Genomic DNA, 21,140 nt, shown 5'->3' on the forward strand with positions numbered 1-21,140 from the left:
TGGGGTATTTCCAAGGAAATTTTAGTGTAGGCAGATACCCAGCCTAGGCTCTCAGAGCTCACTGAGACATGACCAACAGGGCCAAGGTATGCAGCATTGGGGATTCCCATGGCCCTTTAACTGACCTCCAGACCCACATCCTTCCCAAGCTGCTGGGCATCCTAGACTCTGCTCTGACCATATCAACCCCAGCCCAAGATCCTTTGGTGGTTCCTTGTTGTTTCTAGGTGAAACCCACATTCCGGATCCTGCCATTCACAGCCCTTGATGATCTGTTCTCAGCCTGGGCGTTGTGGTTGCACGCCTGAGATCAAGTCTATTTCCCTCCATTTACTGGGTAACCTTAGACAAGACATTTAGCTTCTCTGTGAATGGGGATGATAAAAATGCCTATCTCATGTTCGTCAATATGAGGGCTTCAATAGATGCCTGGCACATAGTAGGTGCTCAACAAAGGTTAGCTAATAGCATCACTTCACTGCCTTTTTTCAGCCTCACCTAAATCTTGCATGCCTTTACCTATAATCTGGGGATGAACTGCAGCCTGGGGTGGTCTGCTCACTCAAAACCTCCACCCATAAGCCTGGGTGTCTATATCCCAGCCCTTAGAACCTTTTCCAGGACTGTTATCTCCCCCCTGACATGTTTTTCCCTTCCTCTCTGCCTGTTTAAATCTGATCCTAGCCTGGCCAAGGCTTCTCCATTCTCTGAAGTCGCCAGCCAGCCTGGGAGCCAAAAGGAACCCCCAGAATAGCACACAGGGCAGGGCAGGGCCGGGCACCAGGGCCATTGGCAGGGACTCCAATTGGAGCAGAGAAGGGCAGGCCTGGGAGCCTTGCAAAGGATGAGGAATCCCTTCCATATCTCCATCCCCTCCCAATCTCTCACCATTCCCCCATCTCATGAGGCTCCATACCCTGAGGGTAGTGGTTTTCTCACCCTCAAGAGGCCGTGGACCTTACCTGTTAGCCATATGGACTCCTCCAGGCTCCCACTCTGCACTGTGTACACAGATCTCAGCCTCACCTGTCTATATACACTCTCAAGTCCGCTGTCAGCCATGGACACTTTCCTGTGCCCACCTGGACTAGGGACCCAGGCCTCACCCTCTACAAGCTCACAGACATGGGAGAGTGGACTAGATCAGGGTTTCCAGAGCTGGACTGGCAGTGACTGCTTAAAGTATAGGGAGGTCTGAGGTCAGCAGCAGGGCCTTGTGCTGTAGGGTCATGCACAGTGCAATAGGAGACAACAGGTATAGAGGGGACCAGTCCAGCCTTGAACCCAGGCACCATATGAGGCCAGCCTGGTGGACAGTGCAGAGGTTCCTTGTCTTCCCTGAGGAAGCAGCTGAGCTAGCATGCTCTGGGTATGAGGAGTTCTGGAGTGCAGGAACTCTGTCTGGGCTGCACCCCCCATGCCAGGCACAGTACCAGCCCTGTTAGAGGATTGGGGAGCTTGGGAGGTGTTTATGAATGGAGCTCTGATAGACGGAGTAGGAGAGGAACCCCCATACATGCTATGATGTAGAGATGAATGAGCCCAGGTGTCTAGGGAGTAGCAGGAGGTATGAGGTCCATGCAGGGATTCAGGGGAAGTGATCCCCAGAAGGGCAACATGATGAGCCATGGGGCCCAAAGGGCTATACTTAGATTCAACTTCATGAGCAATAGAAGTCATTTCAGGTTGAAGAGGGTAACCCAGTGACAGTACCACACTGAGGAGTAGAGGGAAGGGCAATTCCTGAAGGCTTCAGCTGGTAAATCTTTAGATCCTCAGGGCATGGCCTAAAGCCTTGAAGTTGATCAGAATCCAGGAAATCCCAGGAGGCCATGTGGAAGATAATGAGTCATCCTGGCACCATTGGCATCAAGAGGGGTGCTGAAAGTGCAGTGCTCTCCAAGCCCTCATCTAGATAGCAGTGGGGAGCAGATGACCCAAGGATGGGCTGGCTTGCCTGTCAACCTCCTTCCCAGAGTGGAAGACTCGCTGTGAGAGGGATTTGCAAGAAGTGGGAGGGAGGGGATGGGTGGGGACTGCAGACTCTCTTCACATGAGATTATATGTGGACACTTCTCATGAACTGGAGAAATCATGTAGGCAGAGCAGACAACACCCAAGTGGCCTTGACATCTGTGTGCCCAGCACAACGGCCCCACTCAAGTCTTACTGCATTGGGGTGGGGGAGAGTCACCACACACCCCAGTGAGGGTGCAGCCCAGAAAGTTTGGGGTGAGGCTCAGAGCAAGGAGGAACAGACAGAACCTTATTGAGGGCCACCCCAGGTCGCTAGCTGGATAGAAGGAAGGACAAACTACCGCTGGCAGCATCAGGCTATATATAGACTCAGCCTCCTATTGACTGGGGAAGGTGCTGTTGGCCTGGCTCCAACCCACAGGCAGGACCTGGCTGGTGGACAGAGGCTGTGGGGAGATCCTGAACCTAAGCCACACCTGCTCCCACACATTCCCTGGACTTCAGAAAAGCAGTTTCCAGATGGCTGTGAGAGATGATGGACATAATTTTTGGCTTGAGGCTCTGGAAGAAGAGAAGCTTCCAGAGCCAAGGGCTCTCTGAAAGAGAGAATTGTGATCTATCAGTAAATGGATCCCAATAAGGAGGGGAAGGGCAGGAGCAGAGAGGTATGTGTGGCTGGACAGGCAGAGGGTTGTGTGCTTGGACTCCAGCTGACTACAGGAAATAGGAGAGCCAGCACTCAGGACCAGGGCCTGCCCAAGTGCCTGCCTTAATGGGACAAGAGGGAGCAGGGTGGGGGTGGTCCTGATTGTCATCTTGGAGGGCTCCTTGGCCCCCAGAATGTTTCTCTCTGACAAGTAGCTTCCTGGACAGGAACCTCAAATTTCAATACCCACAGGGATCAAGGGGGTTGAATGAATGAGAAAGGACTATGATAAACCAAGGGTGCAGCTTCTAAGCTCCAGCCAATTCTTGCAGTGTGAGAATCTGAACCCAACATCACCAGATGGTATAAGTTAGGATTAGATTTGGCCATGTGTGACAGAAAGCCCAAAATAATAGTGGCTTAAAGAAAACAGGTTTTTTTCTCTCTCTCTCTCGTGTACACCAGAAGTAAGCCATCCAAAGCTAATACATGGCGTCTAGGGTTCTTCCATCTCACTGCAAGGATGTGGCCCTGCATCCATATGGTCCAAATGGAGGCTAGAGGTCCAGCCATCACACCAGTGTTCCAAGCAGTGGATAGAGGAAGGTGGGAAGAGGGGCAAAGAGCATGTGCTAGTTATCTTTAAGGAGCTCTCTTAGAAGCTGTCACGTTGTGTTTCTAAATGCTGCTGGCAGTGGGCAATGTAGCTTGAGTTCTGGTTCTCCCCGTGCCAACCAAAAACCAGGCACTCTGTGACTAAAGGGAGAATGGATATTGCCATCTGCAGCTATCAATCTCTGCCACATAGTGCCCCTTTGCCTCCAAATACCTTGCACCCCATCTTCCATGCATAGAATATTCTGGGGCTTGGAGGGAGGGGTAACTCTGCACTTCATCCTGTTACAGCATCCAGCCCAAAAGGCTGGATAGAGGAGGTGGTGGAGGCAGAGGAGGCTGCCTAGGGCAGCCCATCTGGCCGGGCCAGCTCTACTCCAAGAGAAACCCCATGCCCAATGTCCCCCATGGAGAAGCTGAGCTGCCTTGGTGACATGTCTCCTGCACAACTCAGTGGTTTTTAGTGACATGCCTGAAATGGCCCCAATGGGCTCACCTGCATATGGCTTTGGGGCAGCCTGTCCCTTCCATCTGCCCTCTGCATTGAAATAACTGCCGAGGTGGCAGGGGGCAGGGAGGGCAACACCTTGAATCCCTCCCTTCAGCTTTTCATGTGAAACGGACTGATTTTTAAATTTCAGCAACTAATGTTCAAAAACTGTAGTTCAGGACAAATAAACATGCCTATGTGCCAGATGTGGCTCTTAAGTGCCACAGTGGGGCGGGTGGGGGTGCGGCTGGATGGGGGAATTGGAGCTCCTCCCCTGGCAAAATCTGGCCAGTGGGTTTAACATCCGTGGAGAAGGCCCTGCATGAGCCCCCTCATCCTAGAAGGCAGGGCCAGTGACCACCCATCCAGGGGCAGAACTGGCCACAGATGAAGAGTAAGTGGGACTCTTGCAGAGACCCTGAGAGTGAGCCAGCTGCTGGGATTCGCACAGAAGCTCAGGACAGTCTGGCTGACTTCACCGCCCACCTGCTGGGGTTCAAAGAGAGGTCGGGACTGGCTCAAGGGCTGGGTGTCTGCCTGTGATATGTGACACTCCGTGGAGGGGACCTCAAGCCTAGGGTTTGGGGGTAGGTGATAAGGCCTTGTTTGCCTGGCCCGCAGACTCCACCAACCGGGACGCACTGGACATGATTGAACGCTGCATCTGCCTGGTATGCCTGGATGCCCCGGGAGGCATGGAGCTCAGCGACACCAACAGGGCACTTCAGCTCCTTCACGGCGGAGGCTGTAGCAAGAATGGGGCGAACCGCTGGTACGACAAGTCCCTGCAGGTAAGCCTCCCCAGTGGCGTGGCCAGGGGCCCGAGCCAGCACATGCTCACATCCAGCAGGCTGGCTCGCTGGCCTGTGCTACCCAGGACGCTGCATCGGGGGCCAAGGGAGCTGAAGGCACTGGAAATGTGCTGCTGGTGTCAGCCCCTAGACTGGCCAGGATGCTTCTCTGGAGCAAGTGCCCGAACCCAACTCAAACCCCTAACCTTCCTGCAGCCTGTGCCAGGCATGTGGGACCTCTGGGTCAGACCTGGGGCTCACTCCCCATCTCCCTTCACACACTGTAAGGTGAGGGACATCACTTTCATAATGACCATATTAAATAGCCAGCGATCTCTATGCTCTGGGCTAACATTGCTCACACTGAGAAGCATTTCTAGGCAACATCTCATTTTCCGCTTTCTCTGGCCCCTACGTTCTGGTTATCCTTTTTTATTGGTTTGCATATTGGTTCTGCTATTCCTGATGAGTTCTCTTGCTGCTGTGCTGGCTGTCTCAGCCTCCACCAGTGGTGCTAATGGCTTGTAATCTTTCATGGAGCAGCTGTGGGAGAGAAATGATATAATGGATGTACAGGACCGGAAACATAGCAAGCCTTGGGAGTGGTTTTTAAAAGGCACCGTTTTCCTTCCTTTCTTTTAGTGACAGGGACAGAAAATCACTAATGCATGAGTGGGCACAGCCTTCCCCTCCTGCCTCACATGGGTGACTGTGCCCACCTCTGGGCTCTTTCCACGGGCAGGACGGATGATCAGGTGAGCTGGAGGAGCCAAACAGGCTCCCAGGGACGTGAATTGAAAGGATCAAGAGCTGGTCTCAGGACAGGAAAGCAGGGGATGTTGGGGAAAAGAGAAAAGGATCTGCAAGGGTTGAGTTTTGAGAAAGATGACGTGGGAAGATTGAAGAATGGGAGGAAAGCTTCGGGTCACCGGCACGTGATGTGAGAGACTGGGCAAGACATGAGGAGAGTCAGCTCACGTGTGATTGTTACAGCATCCTGGAAGAGTATCGGTAAAAATGTCAATAGCTTGTTTGTTTGCCTGTTTGTTTATGGGCGGTGGACCAGACTCTCTTGAGTGTGATGCTGTGCTGAGCCGCTATAGGCAGCCCCGCTTTATCTGGGGTACGCTTTAACAATCAAATCTCAATCTCATTATTTTCTGCCAGCACTTCTGTACATGCTGAGTATGTTCCTTTTCTAAGTCGGCTAAGTACAGCCTTGGTAAAATCTTTACAGTGCCTGTGGACCTTTCCTATACCTTCTTTCTAATCCTCATAGCAATCCTGTGAACTGGGCCTTATTGCATCCATTTTAAAGGGGAGCAAACTGAAGCCAGAGAGCTGAAATGTCTGGTTAAAGGTGTCCCAGCTGGCAGGTGGCAATGGCAGACCTGGAATCCGGGTCCCTGACTCGAAACCCAGGCAGCAGGGAGCAGAGCATCCTCAGAACACCCTTCCTTCACTCCCACCAAGAGACAATTTGTTTCTCCCTAGGAATCTGCACACCATCCAAATTGGATCATTATCTTTCAGTCACTCATTCAACAAAATCACTGAGCACCTACTATGGGGTAGACACTGGTTTAGATCCTGGGAATAAAATCCAAGGTACCAGACACACAGGGTGGACTCAGACACATAACCACACAAAGCTGTACAGGCTTGTGGCCCCAGTGCCCACTGTGATGGGGAAACAGGGCTTAACAGAAGCTGAAGGAACTTGCCCATGACCTGAGCAAAGTATGTACAGCTTCCGTGTGAGGTCTCAGGAATCACTGGGCTACCTCAGCCAGGGAACCTTGGGCTCCATCCTCACTGCCCAGAGCATTTCTGGGAAGGAGGTCACACGACAGAGCTGCCTTGAGGCCCCCATATTCTCAGGTCTTGGCAATTTCCAGAAGCATTCTTTTTGGGGAGATCATGTGCTTTGGTGTCCCTGGAGGAGAGGTCCCTGAGAGGTTGAGGATGCCTGGCCTGGAGCCAAGGGGCCAGTTAGAAATGCAGACTCTACCAGACGTGCCTCACCTCTTCTTCTTGCAGTTTGTGGTGAGCCGAGACGGCACCTGTGGTGTGGTGTGCGAACACTCCCCTTTCGACGGCATCGTCCTGGTGCAGTGCACAGAGCATCTGCTCAAGCACATGTGAGTCTGGGGGCGGGGCCCCTTTGCAACAGCCATGGAAGTCAAAGCCAGACTGCCAAGGGGCTGCCAAGCTAGGCCAAGAAAAATTTGGGTGTCCGTCGGGGGGGGCCACATTTGTCCGGAAAGTGTCTTAGCAAAAGATGGGTTTGAAAACCCGCTTGACATCATACACTTTATCTGCCATGGACAGAGGGGGGCAGACTGGACAGAAGGTTTTGGGCGGTTAGAAAAAAGCTTGGCAAAGGATTCTCAGCCAAAAAGGAACACCTGCTTTGGCCCAGTGAAGCCCAGAGCAACATCTAGTGCTGTTCAGAGTCAGGGCTGGGCTGGCTTGACCCAGCACAGAGGAAGGAGGGCAGGTCCCACCTCCTTCCATCCCCTTGGGCTGCATCTCTCTCCCTAGCTTCCAAGCCGGCCAGACTGAGTGCTTCTCTATCCCTTAAACACACCGACCCCTTTCCTCTATTTGTGGTTTACCCATTCTCTCCTTCCAGAATCTCTCTCTGAATCTAAGTTCTAAATCTCTACCATGATTTAAGAACTCTTTAGGATCCCTAAAAGCCCTCATGGACAAAACAACACAATTTGCTTCTTCAATTTCCTTCCAAGTGTTTCATAAATGTCAGTGGTGGAAAGCGGTGGAGTGGAAAAGCGTGAAAAGAAATACGGGGCTCTGGAGTCGGGCAGAACTGGCTGGAATCCTGGCTCTGCCACGTGCTCATTTGAGTGGCTCTGCTGACCCTCAGTCTGTGTTTCCAGGGACAGCTCATACCCACTGAAACTCCAACAGCTAAGACGCATGCTGCCGGCAGCCCGCAGCATGTGGCAGGGCCGCACGAGGTCACCTCTCTCTGTCTGCAGGGTGAAGAGCAGCCAGAAGCTGGTCAGAGCCGACTCCGTCAGTGAGCTCCCGGCCCCCAGGAGGCTGCGTTGGAAATGCTCCCCGGAAATTCAAGGCCTCTTAGCCTCCTCAGCAGAAAAACTTCAACGGTACAAAGTCCAAGTCTCTTTTAGGGTGATTGCTACCACCTCACCACAACCCCCTCTATCCAGGCTGGATATCCAGAGGCAGCCTGAAGTTTCTAAAGACCCCAGCTCTTTGCCTCCCCTTGCCCACCTGCACTACTCCCTCCCACCCCCATCATGGAAATGTATTCAAACTAAAGGGGAGTTACAACTCTCTGGGAAATAACCTTGCTGGAGTATCCATCATTTCCATAAAATGCAAACATGGAGCTATTTTTTCGTGGGTTTCACCTGACTGAGCAGAGCCAAGACGGGGAAATCATCCCCCTGCTTTCGGGGGGAGTAGTAAACAACTGGTTTGCATAGGTCATTTGAATCCAAGCTATTTTGATTTGCTTGAATTTACACTGCAACTTGACAAGGGGGCCTTTTTTCCCAAGAGGAGGGAGGTAGTCAAGGCCCTAACGGGACCGTGCAGGAGGGCCCAGGATGGGTCTGGGCATCTCTGGGTGGGCCAGCACTAGAACGGTGGCAAGTTGTGGAGTGAGCTGTAGGCTGGCAACTAGGTCCGGACCTTGGTTGTTCATTCCCTCATTTGGTAAGTGAGCATGATTCATTCATTCACTCACTCACTCATTCATTAAACATGTACAGAATTTTAAGTGTGCCAGGACTGTGGAAAGGCTGAGGACACCAAAATGAATATACCACGGAGCCTGCCGTCCATGCTTCAGTGGAGGAAGTAGACCTTCAGACCAAAACGTGTGACACAATAAAGTGCCAAAACCAGGGAAAGGCATATAGACCCGAACTCACAGAGGCTACAGGAGTGGAATTCTACCAGGACATGGTGGGAGGGCTTTGCAACGATGGGCCTTGAAGAATGGATAGGAGTTCATGGTGCAGGCAGGGGAGAAGAGGCAGAAAGGCAGCTTGTTCAAGCTTGTACAGGTTCATAGAAGATCCAGGCTGGCCTGGAAACCAGCAACTGAGAGAATTGGCAGAACTGAGGCACTAAAGGGACGTTGAGGCCACATTGTGAATACATTGCTGTTCTTGTGTTATGGGACCTGGAAGCTAGCTGTCCTTCAGTGGTGAAGAGCCCCTGGAGGGTTTTGAGCAGGGGGTTCAGGGGGCCAGTGAGGAGATTATGGGAAGCGCATGGGTGAGTGGGACAGATCATGGCCAGGCTTGAAGGGTAGAAAGGGCAAGGCCACTGCAGGCTGCTGTGGAGGATGACTGGCTGTGGCAGGAGAGTGGGAGAAGCCCCAGGTGTTCATGTACAAATGGTGCTGATATCACAACCTTACGGGGCTGTTCTTGGGGTGAGCAGACCTCTAGGAGAGTGAGTTGGTAGACTGGCAAGTCCTGGGTGGAGAAAACCCCCACTCATTTTCAGAGATCTGAATGGGGCCCCTGAAGTTTTCTTTTCAGAAGTGGGGAACCAGGAGAGGCCTGAAGCTGAGAAAGCAGGAGGAGCCTTGGGGGTCCTGGGCCACCTGTGGAAGGGAGCAGTGTCTGTGTGGGCAAGGCCTGGGCAAGAGGTTTCCAGGTGGTTGTGTGACCATGAACTCAGCCTGTCTAGAGACAGTTGACTAACAGGTTGGACTGAGGGGTGGGCCTCCATGGGTCCCCAGAACCTGACATGGCCCCACTGAGAGCTGAGCTCCCATGAGGAAGGGGGAATAGCTCAAGGAAGGGCAGGCAGGCAGCATCTGTGACCTGAGGAAGTATGTGCGTGGAGGCTTGGGGTTGCCTGCCCAAGGCTCTGTGTTCACTTATGGCCAGTGGACAGATGGTGTGGACCCTGCCGGACCATGTTGCAACGGACAATCAGCCCAGACCCCAAACTCATGAAGGAAGAGACTGGTCAATAGGGGATGACAGGTACTCAAGGGTCTCAGTGTAGACTCAGGGAATCTACCTGTTACTCTGACAGTGACTCATGGGCAGTAAGGACCTGGGCATGCCATGAGAGGCTCAGTAATAGTTCCTGGGGTTTATAGTCAGCGGCCAAGCCCAGAAGAGCAGCCCTTGCTGGGGTGGCCATGACCAACAGGGAGGCCCCAGGTCTTCTTCTCATAGCACAACAGGGAAGAGTCTCTGTGAAGAGACATGGCTTACAGCCATCTCAGAAATAGGCTTTTCCCTGGGCAAAGGTGGCATGCCCAGTCTGGCAGAATAGCCAGGATGCCAAAAGAGTCTGATGATGTGGGACACACCTTCCCAAACAGGTCAAATGAATGGCCTCCTTCAGGCCTGCTTCTGTGGGCAAGAGGCTTCTAGGATTTTGTTTGAGGACACTGCTCTCCCTGCCCATGCAAATGCCTCTCAGGCCCCTGTGCTCCCAGGCCCCTCCCCTACCACCAGAACAGGGCCACTGCCCTGCCTGGCCAAGCCTCACCTTCAGCTCAGGGATCCCTGGTCTGGCATGCCCTCTGCCACTTCTGTATGTCAAGGCCTGTCTCTGACACCCGATATGTTCCTGGTGGGCAAGGACTGTGTCCTCAACTTCCAGAGCACTAGGTTGTACACCAAGCTTGAGCAACTTGGTTAGACTTTGTGGTGTGTGCATTCCATTTTGCATGTAATAGCACCTCTTCTTCTTCTGCCACAGAATAGTAAAGAATCTCGACTTTACTGTTTATAAGTTTGACATCTTTGGGAAAACATTCATTAAGAAGCAGAAATGCAGTCCTGATGCCTTCATTCAGGTGGCCCTCCAGCTGGCCTTCTACAGGTGAGCAAATCCTGCTGGCGGAATGACGCTGCACAGGCGGGCTAACTGACGAGCTGCCCTAGACTCTAGGGTCTAGAAGCATCCTAGAGGGAGGAATGACTTCCTGCGGGCCTAGGAGATGGGAGGACCAGAGCAGGCTGCATGAAAGAAGGTGCCACTTCATCAAAGTGTGAATCCAGCCTCAGAAAAGAGAAGGAAAGACATCAAGTCAGGAATTTGCCTGAGTGATGGCACAGGTGCACAGAGCTCAAAGCGCCAGAACACTGAGCTAACAATGCGGGTGATGGAGGCCGCTCCTACTCTTGCCCTCACCCAGCCTCTGGCTGTGCCCTGTTTCTTTATAAGGACATGGAACCAGCATACCCCCCACCCCTGCCCACTGTGGGTCAAGTCAAAGAATCTGAACTCATCTTTGATTTGTCCCTGTCTCTCATTCCCCACCCGTGACACCACCATGTCATCCTCCAGATGTCTCTCAGAACCTCTCCCCCCCACCCCCCATTTTCCCTCTCCATCACCATCGGCCCCTCCCCCGCCCCCATCATCTGGTGCTGCTTAACTGCAGCATGCTCCCCCAGGGTCTCTGCCTCCACTCCCGTCTTTGCAAAACGTTGAAATATGCAAATCAAATCCTATCACTCACCACCTTGAACCCTCCCAATGGTTTTACACCATGTTTAGAACAAAGTCCAGGCTTAGAAAGTCTCCCTGTGAACTGGCCTCTACTGGGGCCCTCCTCCCAAGCCCTTTGCTCTGGCTGTGCCTCCGCCCACCCACCCGTTGCCATCACCACTCTTCACATGCCACCTCCTCCCCTCTCCCGGGGTCTGCTCTGGTGTCAGCTCTCAGAGGCCTGCCCTGACCCCCTTATCTAAAGCAGCCACCTCAGGCCCTCGCCATCCAGCTCTCTAGTCTATCCCATTGTGTCCTCTTTTTCTTTCATAGCAGTTGTTTGTGTGAGCTACCTTGTTTGTTGATTTGTTGATTTTTGTTTTCTAGCCTGTCTCTCCCAAGCCTGACACTCTGGGTATCTCTCACACACCCGGCACAGAGTAGGCATCAGGGGCTGAGTCACAGATGTGAGAATACACGACAGGAGTTTGATCTGGGGGGCGGCACAGTCAGGTCTGCAGCTTAGAGAAGTCCCTGCGGTGGTAGCCCTGTGTTGGCAGCAAAGTAGGGAGTAAGGGAGTAAGGGTTGAAGGCAGGGAGCCCAAGCAGTCTTTGACAGGAGGCTGAAACTAAAATGCAAAGTGGATCATCCTAAAGACAAGGCCGGCTCCTGCAGGCTCCAGTGCTCCTGGAGCAGCACTCATCAGCCGGCATAGGTGATAAATAGCACTACCCCACCAGGACCTGCCTGCATTTTGCCATATACGGGGGAGGGGGGGGGGAAGCATAAAGTGACCTTGCGATAAGGCTGGGGCAAGGGTTGACAGCACTCGTGTGGACACAGCAACCCAGATCCCAGTTTCCCCTGGAGGGGTGGTAACTCACAGGGAAGGAAAGTGGCTACGGCCATTCAGAGCATTGGGACTCCTTGGGGAAGGCTGATGTCACCCCACACGAGGTCTGTGCTCATCGTGGGGACACAAAGGCCTCGCTGGCATTCAGCTGTGGCAGGTCCTGGTGTCTGGAACCGCGGTCGCCATTCTGATACTGGAACATGGCTCAAATGGGCCATGAGGTCAAGGTTCTGCTGGAACCACAACCAGAGATGCCGGCAGGTGTTAGTTCAGAGAGCACTTCGGACCCAAATCTAGGAGGGGGCTAGTGGACCCTGTACAAAGCTCCGCCTCCTCCACCCTTAATGATCTTTGTTGCACTGGATGTGGCCAGCAGTGGATGTGGCCAAGGCTCCTGTGAGCAGCCCAAATAGGATCTGCTTCTCATGGAGAACATTTTTCAAGAGTCTAAGCCATAACAAAAAAAATTTTTTTAATCTGCCCCTAGAGTCTGCAGAAGCCTGGAAGCTGCCTAAATTGGGGTTGATCAGTGATTAGCCAGTGATGGCATCTACTTTTGTGCTCAGCATGGCATTTGCCTCCTGGGGCCATAGAGATAGAAGAAATGAGCTCCCTGCCAGAGTCCTTTCTCCTTGGGGAAATGAGGCATAAGTGTACAGGAAGTTGATTGACCTTCTCACCAAGTTACAGGACAAAGCACTGTGCTGAATCAGACTTGGCCTTTCTCCTCCTAGAGCTTACCCAGCATGGGAGGTACATGCCCTGACAAGGCCAAGATGCAGGACCATGACTTGTATGTGACTTTGGGCTGTCACTGCCCCTCTGTGATTCTGTGTCTTTCTCCTCCCCACCCCTAACACCAAAGACTTTACTGACTGGTGAGAAAGATGTGTGCCAGCCAGGTATGCAAGCCTAGGAGTGCTCACGGCTCCCATGCCTAATGAAAGGACTTTCCCTGGCTGGTGTGGGGAGTGGCTCCTGTCCCAGACGTCAGGGAGGAGAGGCACAGCCACGGTGCCCACGGGTGCTGCCCCTGGACAGGCGGGCCTGTGCTGCAGTTTCCACTCATGACCACTGAAGCCCCCTCCCTGCTTCCATCCATAGGTCACGCTTGAATTGTTCTAAATAAAACAGGATTCCCTCAAGGGTGTGAATGATTAATTGCACAATTATTCCATTCTGTGCTATTAATCAAACACTCATCAGATCTTGAAGAAAATTCTAGGTTCCCCACCAGACTGGGGTTTTTTGAAAAGTTACCAGTCACTTCTTTATTTTATATCCACACAGTGTCACCAAATGTATGAAAGTCATATTAGCGACTCCCCGACACTCCTCTTTGGGAAATCTCCTCCAGAATTCTATTAACATTAAAATGAAATACTATGCCAAGTAGAGTCAGGACTGTAAAAATAAAGCCTGCCGAGGCTATTTTTCTTTCAACGTTTATGGTTTCCTGAGACTGCATCACCATTTGCCATTCATCTTGCATCTTATGCAGGCTCCACAGGAGACTCGTCCCCACCTATGAGAGCGCGTCCATTCGCCGATTCCAGGAGGGCCGCGTGGACAACATTCGATCGGCAACTCCAGAGGCGCTGAGTTTTGTGAGAGCCATCACTGACCACAAGGCTGCTGTGCCGGTAAGTCGTGCTCTGTCTAAAGAGTCTCCAGGAGGCCAGAGGGGCAGTGGTGGGCTGCCTGTTGGCTGGGCTCCGTGACAACCAGCTCCTTTAGCTTGCCACTGAGTAGCCCTTTAAAGCCCCATCTCTGGTTTGTCGACAGGCTTCGGAGAAGCTGCTGCTCCTGAAGGATGCCATCCGAGCCCAGACTGAGTACACAGTCATGGTGAGTGATGTGGCGCCCCCTCTCAGGTGAACTCATGACTGTGGGCTGTGCCCAGAGCGGGGCCTTCAAGAGTAGGGCCGTGGCACAGGACCTGGGTGAGAGCTGGGCCCAGTGGCTTGGCCAAGGCCATGCCTCTCAGAGCCTCCTTTTTCTTATTTTTAGATACTAGATAACATGGCACTCTTTTTTTTTTTTTAATGTTTATTTATTTTTTAGAGGGATGGAGCACAAGTGGGGGAGGGGGAGAGAGAGATGGAGACAGAGGATCTGAAGTGGGCTCTGTGCTGACAGCAGAGAGCCCAATGCAGGGCTCAAACTCAGAAACTGTGAGATCATAACCTGAGCTGAAGTTGGATGCTTAACCAACTGAGCCACCCAGGCGCCCCAACAGAGCACTTGTTTTTACATGGATTTTACAAGAATACGACGAATGGTCTTTGAAAAAAAAAATGATAATAATAGCAAATATGTTATAGCACTTTAGAGTTTATACAAGGCAAGTCAAATGTGAGAGATGGTGGCCAAGCCTGGCAAACTGGGGTGGCTTGCACACCTTGCATGATCGCAGGTGAGGCAGTATTTATTCCCACCAAGGGCTGATTTTGCCTTCTTATTTTCTATTTATTCATATTGCCTATGAATAAAAAGGCTTTGCTGAAAATTAATAGTGAAATCAAAATTTTAAGGAAAATGTTCCCTTATTTAGAGAAATAGTTTATTTTCTAGCATGGCAGAGCCATCATTTGCATACAAACAACAGAGGATAAACTACTACTTGCACTGGTGATCAATATATTAACTGACAATCATTCTGGGGTGCCTGGGTGGCTCAGTTAATTAAGCATCTGACTCCTTTTTAATTAATTAATTTATTTTTTAATGTGTATTTGTTTTTGATAAAGTTGAGCAGACGTGGGGCAGAGAGAGGCAGGCACAGAGGATCTGAAGCTGGCTCTGCACTGACAGTAGAAAGCCCAATGCACGGCTAGAACTCATGTACCATGAGATCACGAACTGAGCTGAAGTCAGATGTTTAACCAACTGAGCCACCCAGGTGCCTCACCTCTGATTCTTGATTTTGGCTCAAGGAATGGTCTCACAGTTCGTGAGTTCGAGCCCCACATCCGGCTCTGCATTGACAGTGTAGAGCCTTCTTGGGATTCTCTCTTTCCTTCTCTCTCTACCTCTCCTGTTCGCTTTCTCTCTCTCTCTCTCTCTCTCTCTCTCTCTCTCTCTCTCTCTCTCAAAATAAATAAATAAACATAAAAAAAAACTTTAAAAAAATCCTCTAGAGCATTGCCCTAGGTTTCTGCTGTGTTAACTATTTTAAGTTGTGGGAACAGCTAAATAAAAGAGATGGGGTGGGAAGGAAAGAGCTATAAGGATGCTTTGAAGGTTAATCTGGTGCCTGGTTGGTGACATGGGGTAAGGGATGGGGGAAAGAAGCAAAGGCAGCTCCAGCTCCCTGGCAGGTGTATTTGGGAATGGTTGTGGAGAAAGGACATCCCAGTGAAGGAGCAGGTGTGCGCCAGATGCCCCATCACAGACTCTCACGGCACCTTATGCTTTTCCTTCGTAGCACGCACACTCCCAGCACCCAGTAGCTTGGGCACACAGTGGGTGCTCAAGTAAGATTCCCTGAATGAATGAAAGAAAGACTGAGTGATGAATCATTCTACTCATTACTACTTGTGGCCTTAATCCAAACAATCTGTTAAATCAACCCCAGTTGCCACAGTGAGCTTGAGGTGGTGAAGATGGGTGGGTGGCTGCTGCAGAGAGTGGCTGCTTCTCCAGATCTGCCACCAATCAGCGATGACACAGAGGTAACCAGAGAAATTAGAAGTACGCCCACTTCAAAGATAGGCTCATAGTTCTTCCCCTCTGTTCTAACAGGGCACGTCTAAAGTGAGCTGAGGTTGTGTGACATGTCTTTTAACCTATAATTAGGTGCACTGGAAGAGACTGGGGCCTCTGAGTCATCTTTATGCGTTCATTCTGTACTGAGAAAGAACAGTTGTCAAATCCCAAAGCGTGCCTTGTAAACTTGAACAGAGTTCATTGTGATGGAGGTTTCCTCCTCGCTGGGGCTCTAACAACTAAGTGGGCATCTTATGCAACTGTGAACCCCCTATGATTTACAATTACCCTGATGTGGACCCAGAGGTCACTACTATAGGCCAGAGGTGGCCCCCAAGTCTCCATCACTTCCCATAATTGCCCCAAATAAACATGTAATCCAAGTGAAACGAGCGTGCATGCTACACATGCCACCTCAAGTGGGAAGGATATGAAATGAGTGCCCCGGCCCCACTACCGGCCATACCACCACTTCTGAGTTCTCTTCCATAGAAATCCTGGAGTCCCCACTGCTATATTTTATCCTTTGATAAGAATTCAAGTGTCTTATGATAAAAAGAAAAAAATCTTTTTACATTCAACAAGCTTTCCTCTTGCAAACATCAGCTGAGACTCTGCTAAGATGTCTAGTTTCTGTCTCAAAATGATTTCTTAGATTATAATCCAGTTTAGTTGAGCTGATTCTGGGCCCACGAAATAGCAACCAAGATTTAGAAACAGACCTTAATGTCCTCTATCACTCACTCATTGGACTTCTGCTGGAGGATAAAGTATTAGTTGTGGTGAGAGTCTGTCCAGTGATATCCCAGGGCACCCCTCCCCATCCGTCCACAGGGCACAGAACCCATCCTTCCCCCCAAACTCTTCTCCTACCTATGAAGTTACTGGGGATGGCCTGGCCCACCTCTTCCACTTAGAGCGGTGACCATGCTGGGATTGAGAGGTGAGGGATACTCAGACTCATAGACCTTTAACTCAGACATGCTCATGTTAGAACCCAGCCTGCTCTGGACTCGCCCTGTGCACATAGGAAGGGTCCAAGAAGCAGAGGCTGAGTAGTAAAGTGGTCAGTCCTGGGTGGCCACCGACACCCACCGTCTGCAGCAAGCACTGGGTAAGTGCAAGCCTTGACCCTTGCAGTCACCATTAGCATTGTGGACTAGAGAGAAGGGGGAGGGCAGAGGAGCCCATTCTTATGTCCTGTTCTTTGTCCCTAACTACCCAGGCCATAACAGGGATGGCCATCGACAATCATTTGCTGGGGCTGCGGGAGCTGGCCCGGGACATGTGCAAGGAGTTGCCCGAGATGTTCACGGATGAAACATACCTGATGAGTAACCGGTTCATCCTCTCAACCAGCCAGGTACAGCCCTAGTGCAGCTGTCACCCAAGGGGCCATTTAGTGTAACCAGTGCGCTTTCTAAAAAGCCACTTGGTGTAACCAAGTGACTACAGCTCACTGGTTGGAGTCAGGCAAGTCCCAGATCTGCTTCTTACAAGCTGCATGACCTTTTGCAAAATGACTTAAATGCTCAGAGTGCTGGTTTCCCCACTGCCTAAATGGGTGTAATCATGGGCGCCACCTTGGCAGAGGTGGATTGGATGGGTACTGGTGCCCTAATCATTACTGCTTATTACCTTTAATCTGTTACTAGAGGGGTAGTGTTCCACCATGCTGGCCACAGGTTCTGAAGCCCAATAGGACTAGAGTGAAGTCCTGACTCAACAAGAGGTGACGATGTGGGTAGAAAGCCTAGCCCAGTGCCTGGCATGGACAGGATCCTCTAATCAGGTCACAGACATTATTATAAAGGTCTGTGTGGCCAACAGCAGGTGATTGGCTGCCATCCCAGCATCTCCTCACTAGTGCTACATCCTCCCTCTGTTGGAGAACCACTGTTGGAGAGAATGAAATCCACTAGAGAAGGCAGCAGTTTAGGAAGGAAAATAAACCCCCAAAAGTCAGCTTACTAAAACTCTACCTCATCTGCTAAAGGCTGGACATGGGCAATAAAAGGGGCTGACAAAGTTGTGTTTGAGGATAAAAGCCCACTCAGTGATTTGATTTTGTCATTACGGCAGTGAGTTCGCAGACGTGAATAAACGAGGGCAGGACGCAACAACATAAATTCTTCAGGAAACCATCCGTGGGCAAAAAGTGCTTTGGAATGGTTTTACGGCCTTCAGCTGTTGCACGGCAAATTTATCTCACAATGAGGTGACTCTATTAGCAAGACTAATGGTTTGTTCTGCCCCATTAAAATGGCCGCTGTCATTTCTGAAGGCCCAACTACAGAGCACCAGAAACCTTAGGTTTAAAACAAACCCCATCCTGCAAGTACTCAAGAATGTGTTTTATTTTCCCCGGAAGACCAGCTAATAAAATTAATTTGGGGTGTGGTGGTTTGGTGTTTTTTCCCTCCCAACTAGAAATGAACATTTATGGCTTGAAGGCCTTCAGAGACACATTTTCCTGATTTGTGATCCCAATTACAAAATCTCAGCACTCTGAATTCAAAATGTATTAGGTGCATAACTAAAACTCCAGTTGATGGCACTCTTTGAAATGCCCAATGCTGGGTAATTGTGCATGGCGGGGCTATGGGGAGAAAATCAGACCAGCCAGGCAATACTGACAGTAATTAAGGATGTGGGGAAAATCGACAAAGAAGACAGGCCAGATTTCCTTCTGTTCATAAATTACTCCCTCTGGGAAGCCATCTAACTGTTGGGTACCACCAGGGTCCCATTGAGTTAATTACCCTGATTGCCTCAGTGCCTCAAACAGCCTTCCCGGTGAAGGAGAGTCTCAGCCTGAGACCCAGCACAGGTCACTCTGGGAGATTTTGACTCTACAAGTACAGCACACTTCCTACCAGGGAGTGGCTTATGGACCCTCTTCTTCTGACATCGTGTGGTTAGATAGGTTTGTTTTTATGACTCTGCCTGTGGCCAACCATGCTGAAGCAATTGGTTCATTTGGTTAATTCAGTCAAACGCCCAGGTGGAAAAGAGAAGCAAATATCCCGTTGAGGCCTCTGGGTTGTTGAAACGCCCTGCATTCTAGCAAGTTCGCAGGTTACATTTCAGGACAAGCAACTTCTGACCTGTCCTCTCCTCTAGGTGCCCACAACCATGGAGATGTTTTGCTGCTATGGTCCCGTGGTGCCTGACGGGTACGGGGCCTGCTACAACCCCCAGCCAGAGAGCATCCTTTTCTGCATCTCCAGCTTTCATGGCTGCAAAGAGACATCTTCTACCAAGTTTGCAAAAGCGGTAGAAGAAAGCCTCATTGAAATGCGGGACCTGTGTAGTCTGTCACAGTCTATGGTGGGCAAGCCATTGGCAACACAAGAAAAAGCAACAAGGCCCATTCAAGGGCACCAACCTTGACTCCTGCCACTAGATTTCACCTCCCCAAACCCAGCATTCTGCCGCTGCTAGACCCTGCCAAACCCCTGCTTCCCACCCTCTCCCCAGCTTTCAGTAGCTCCCATCCTCAGGGCCCAACACAGAGACCACACTGAGGCATCACACAAAGCAGGAGTGTTAGGAGGAAAGTGTCCCTCATTACTCATGGGAATTGTCATTATTTACCAAGGTTACCTCTAGCCTGTGTACTGGGAAATAAGACTGGCCTGGCTCTGAGGCAGCCTTGGTGAGATGGGGAAGTCTACACTGCCTTCCCTATGTGGTATCAGAAGCTTAATGTTGGTGTTTGCTACCCTAGCAGGACCTAGTATGTCCAGGTGAGATTTTTGACCCCAAAAAAGAATGAGTCAACCTATTACATGCAGTGTCCCTACATGAATCATGAAGAAAGAGGCTAACTCCAGGTCATTACCTCTTTTTTGGGGGGAAGAGTAGGGGCCTTTGTTTTCAGATTCACAGCAGTCTGATCATGGCATGCAGGGTGGCCTGCACTGAGCCAGACAGTGCTGTAAACACCCCCTCCCCTACACACACACACACACACACACACACACACACACACAGCCCAAGTTATTTTAAAATGTAGTGACCCAGGCCCAAAACCACATGTCTCCTGGTTTTCATCTCATCTCCTAGGGGCAGTCTTCCATTGAGTTTGGAAAATCTGGTCCTGCTATTTTGAAAGGGGAAAAAGAACCATCTGCCATTGCCCTAGAGTGGTATTGCTCTCTGCTTCCCTGGGGTGGGGGGGCATTAAGGACAGTCCAGCAGAGTAAGCAGCACAGTGCCCACCAAGCAGCAGGGATGGAGGGAGGACCAGTCTACGTCCCCAAGGATCCTGCCACTCACATTTTTTTTTCTGGTTCCTTCCTCACTCCCCTTCACAGGAATCATGCCCTTATAGGTGATCTGCCTTCTACAGAGGAGAGGGTTACTTTGGGGGTTTTCTGTTGTTATTGTTCATTTGTTTTGTTTTATTCATCTTTAAATTTTTTTTAATGTTTATTCATTTTTGAGAGAGAGAGAGAGAGATAGAGTGAGCAGGGCAGGGGCAGATACAGAGGGAGACAGAATCTGAAGCAGGCTCCATGCTCTGAGCTGTCAGCAGAGAGCCCGACATGGGGCTTGAACTCATGAGCCCCAAGATCATGACCTGAATCTAAATCAGATGCTTAACCGACTGAACCACTCAGGCACCCCTTGTTTTATTCATTTTTAAGAGAGGATTTTAAGAAAACTACCGTATAATTAATTTCAGAAAATTGTCTCAGTGATCCAAGCAGGACACCTGCAGACAGCTGGGCCCCTTTATGTGGAGGATGTTACCCAGGGATTCCAACTAAACCCCATGAGGAGGAGTGCAGAACAGGACTCTCCTTGCCCCCAGCAGGGGAGGGTGGGGAGAGGAGACAGCTGGTGGGGAGTGGGGCCAGGAGGAGGGAATGGCTGTATCCAGAGACAACCCTGATGGAGGGGTGGAGAGTGCACAAAGCCAAAGTTAAGGTGGTCCCGAGAGATTGTGATCACCAAGAAGATATGAGAATCACTTCCTGTTGGGGACTATTTTTATAGTAAATCTAAAAGGCAAGGAAGTAGAAAGGCCACACTGCAAACAGATGAGGCAGCCTGTCTCTGTCCAGAGGAGGCACAGAGCTTGGCTCTCACCACTAACTTCTGCTGTGCAACCAGTAGGAGATTCCTGCAAATACCCCTCGCCCCATTCCCACTGTGCTCTGAGGCATTCTGAGCTCTGCACTCTAGCCCAGGGACCCTGCACATGTCCCTTTGGACAACCATGCAAGCTTTCTGCACTCTGACCAGTATTGAAGTAGGCAGGGCTGCGATGGGGGACCTTTGTTCAGCTCTGAAAACACAAACCGCCCAGAACAGTAAATTCCTTGAGCCCTGGTTTTAGATTGAGGATTTCTGTTGGATAATCTAGGAGATTCTTCACTGCCCTTCAAAGTCACTGGCCTGTAGGTGCATACTCCTACAGACCTCCACCTTCCTGCTCCCCTTGGGAAGTAGCATTCTAAGAGTCCTGAGAATGTCTGGGGAATTTCTGTCCACCTGATGTAAGTTGACCCAAAACCACTTGTCTGTTCTCACCAAATGACCACAGTACAGATCTGATTTCTCTTCTGATTTCCCTCCACGGATTTCTGGAC

The 21,140-nt window shown here is 50.8% G+C and overlaps 1 protein-coding gene across 1 annotated transcript in view; it reads left to right on the forward strand.

Annotated features, from left to right (window-relative positions):
* Positions 1–18,940, forward strand: part of CHAT (choline O-acetyltransferase) — a 41,797-nt gene extending 22,857 nt beyond the window's left edge. The window contains exons 7-14 of the mRNA XM_015536602.2: positions 4,350–4,519; positions 6,560–6,660; positions 7,522–7,650; positions 10,244–10,366; positions 13,334–13,475; positions 13,618–13,680; positions 16,766–16,903; positions 18,664–18,940. Of these exons, the coding sequence (XP_015392088.1) occupies positions 4,350–4,519; positions 6,560–6,660; positions 7,522–7,650; positions 10,244–10,366; positions 13,334–13,475; positions 13,618–13,680; positions 16,766–16,903; positions 18,664–18,933 (1,136 nt within the window). The 3' untranslated portion in view covers positions 18,934–18,940. The remainder of the gene's footprint in view (positions 1–4,349; positions 4,520–6,559; positions 6,661–7,521; positions 7,651–10,243; positions 10,367–13,333; positions 13,476–13,617; positions 13,681–16,765; positions 16,904–18,663) is intronic.
* The last annotated feature ends 2,200 nt before the right edge of the window (positions 18,941–21,140 follow it).

Source organism: Panthera tigris, chromosome D2 (genome assembly GCF_018350195.1).
Source record: "Panthera tigris isolate Pti1 chromosome D2, P.tigris_Pti1_mat1.1, whole genome shotgun sequence".
Lineage (NCBI taxonomy): Eukaryota > Metazoa > Chordata > Mammalia > Carnivora > Felidae > Panthera > Panthera tigris.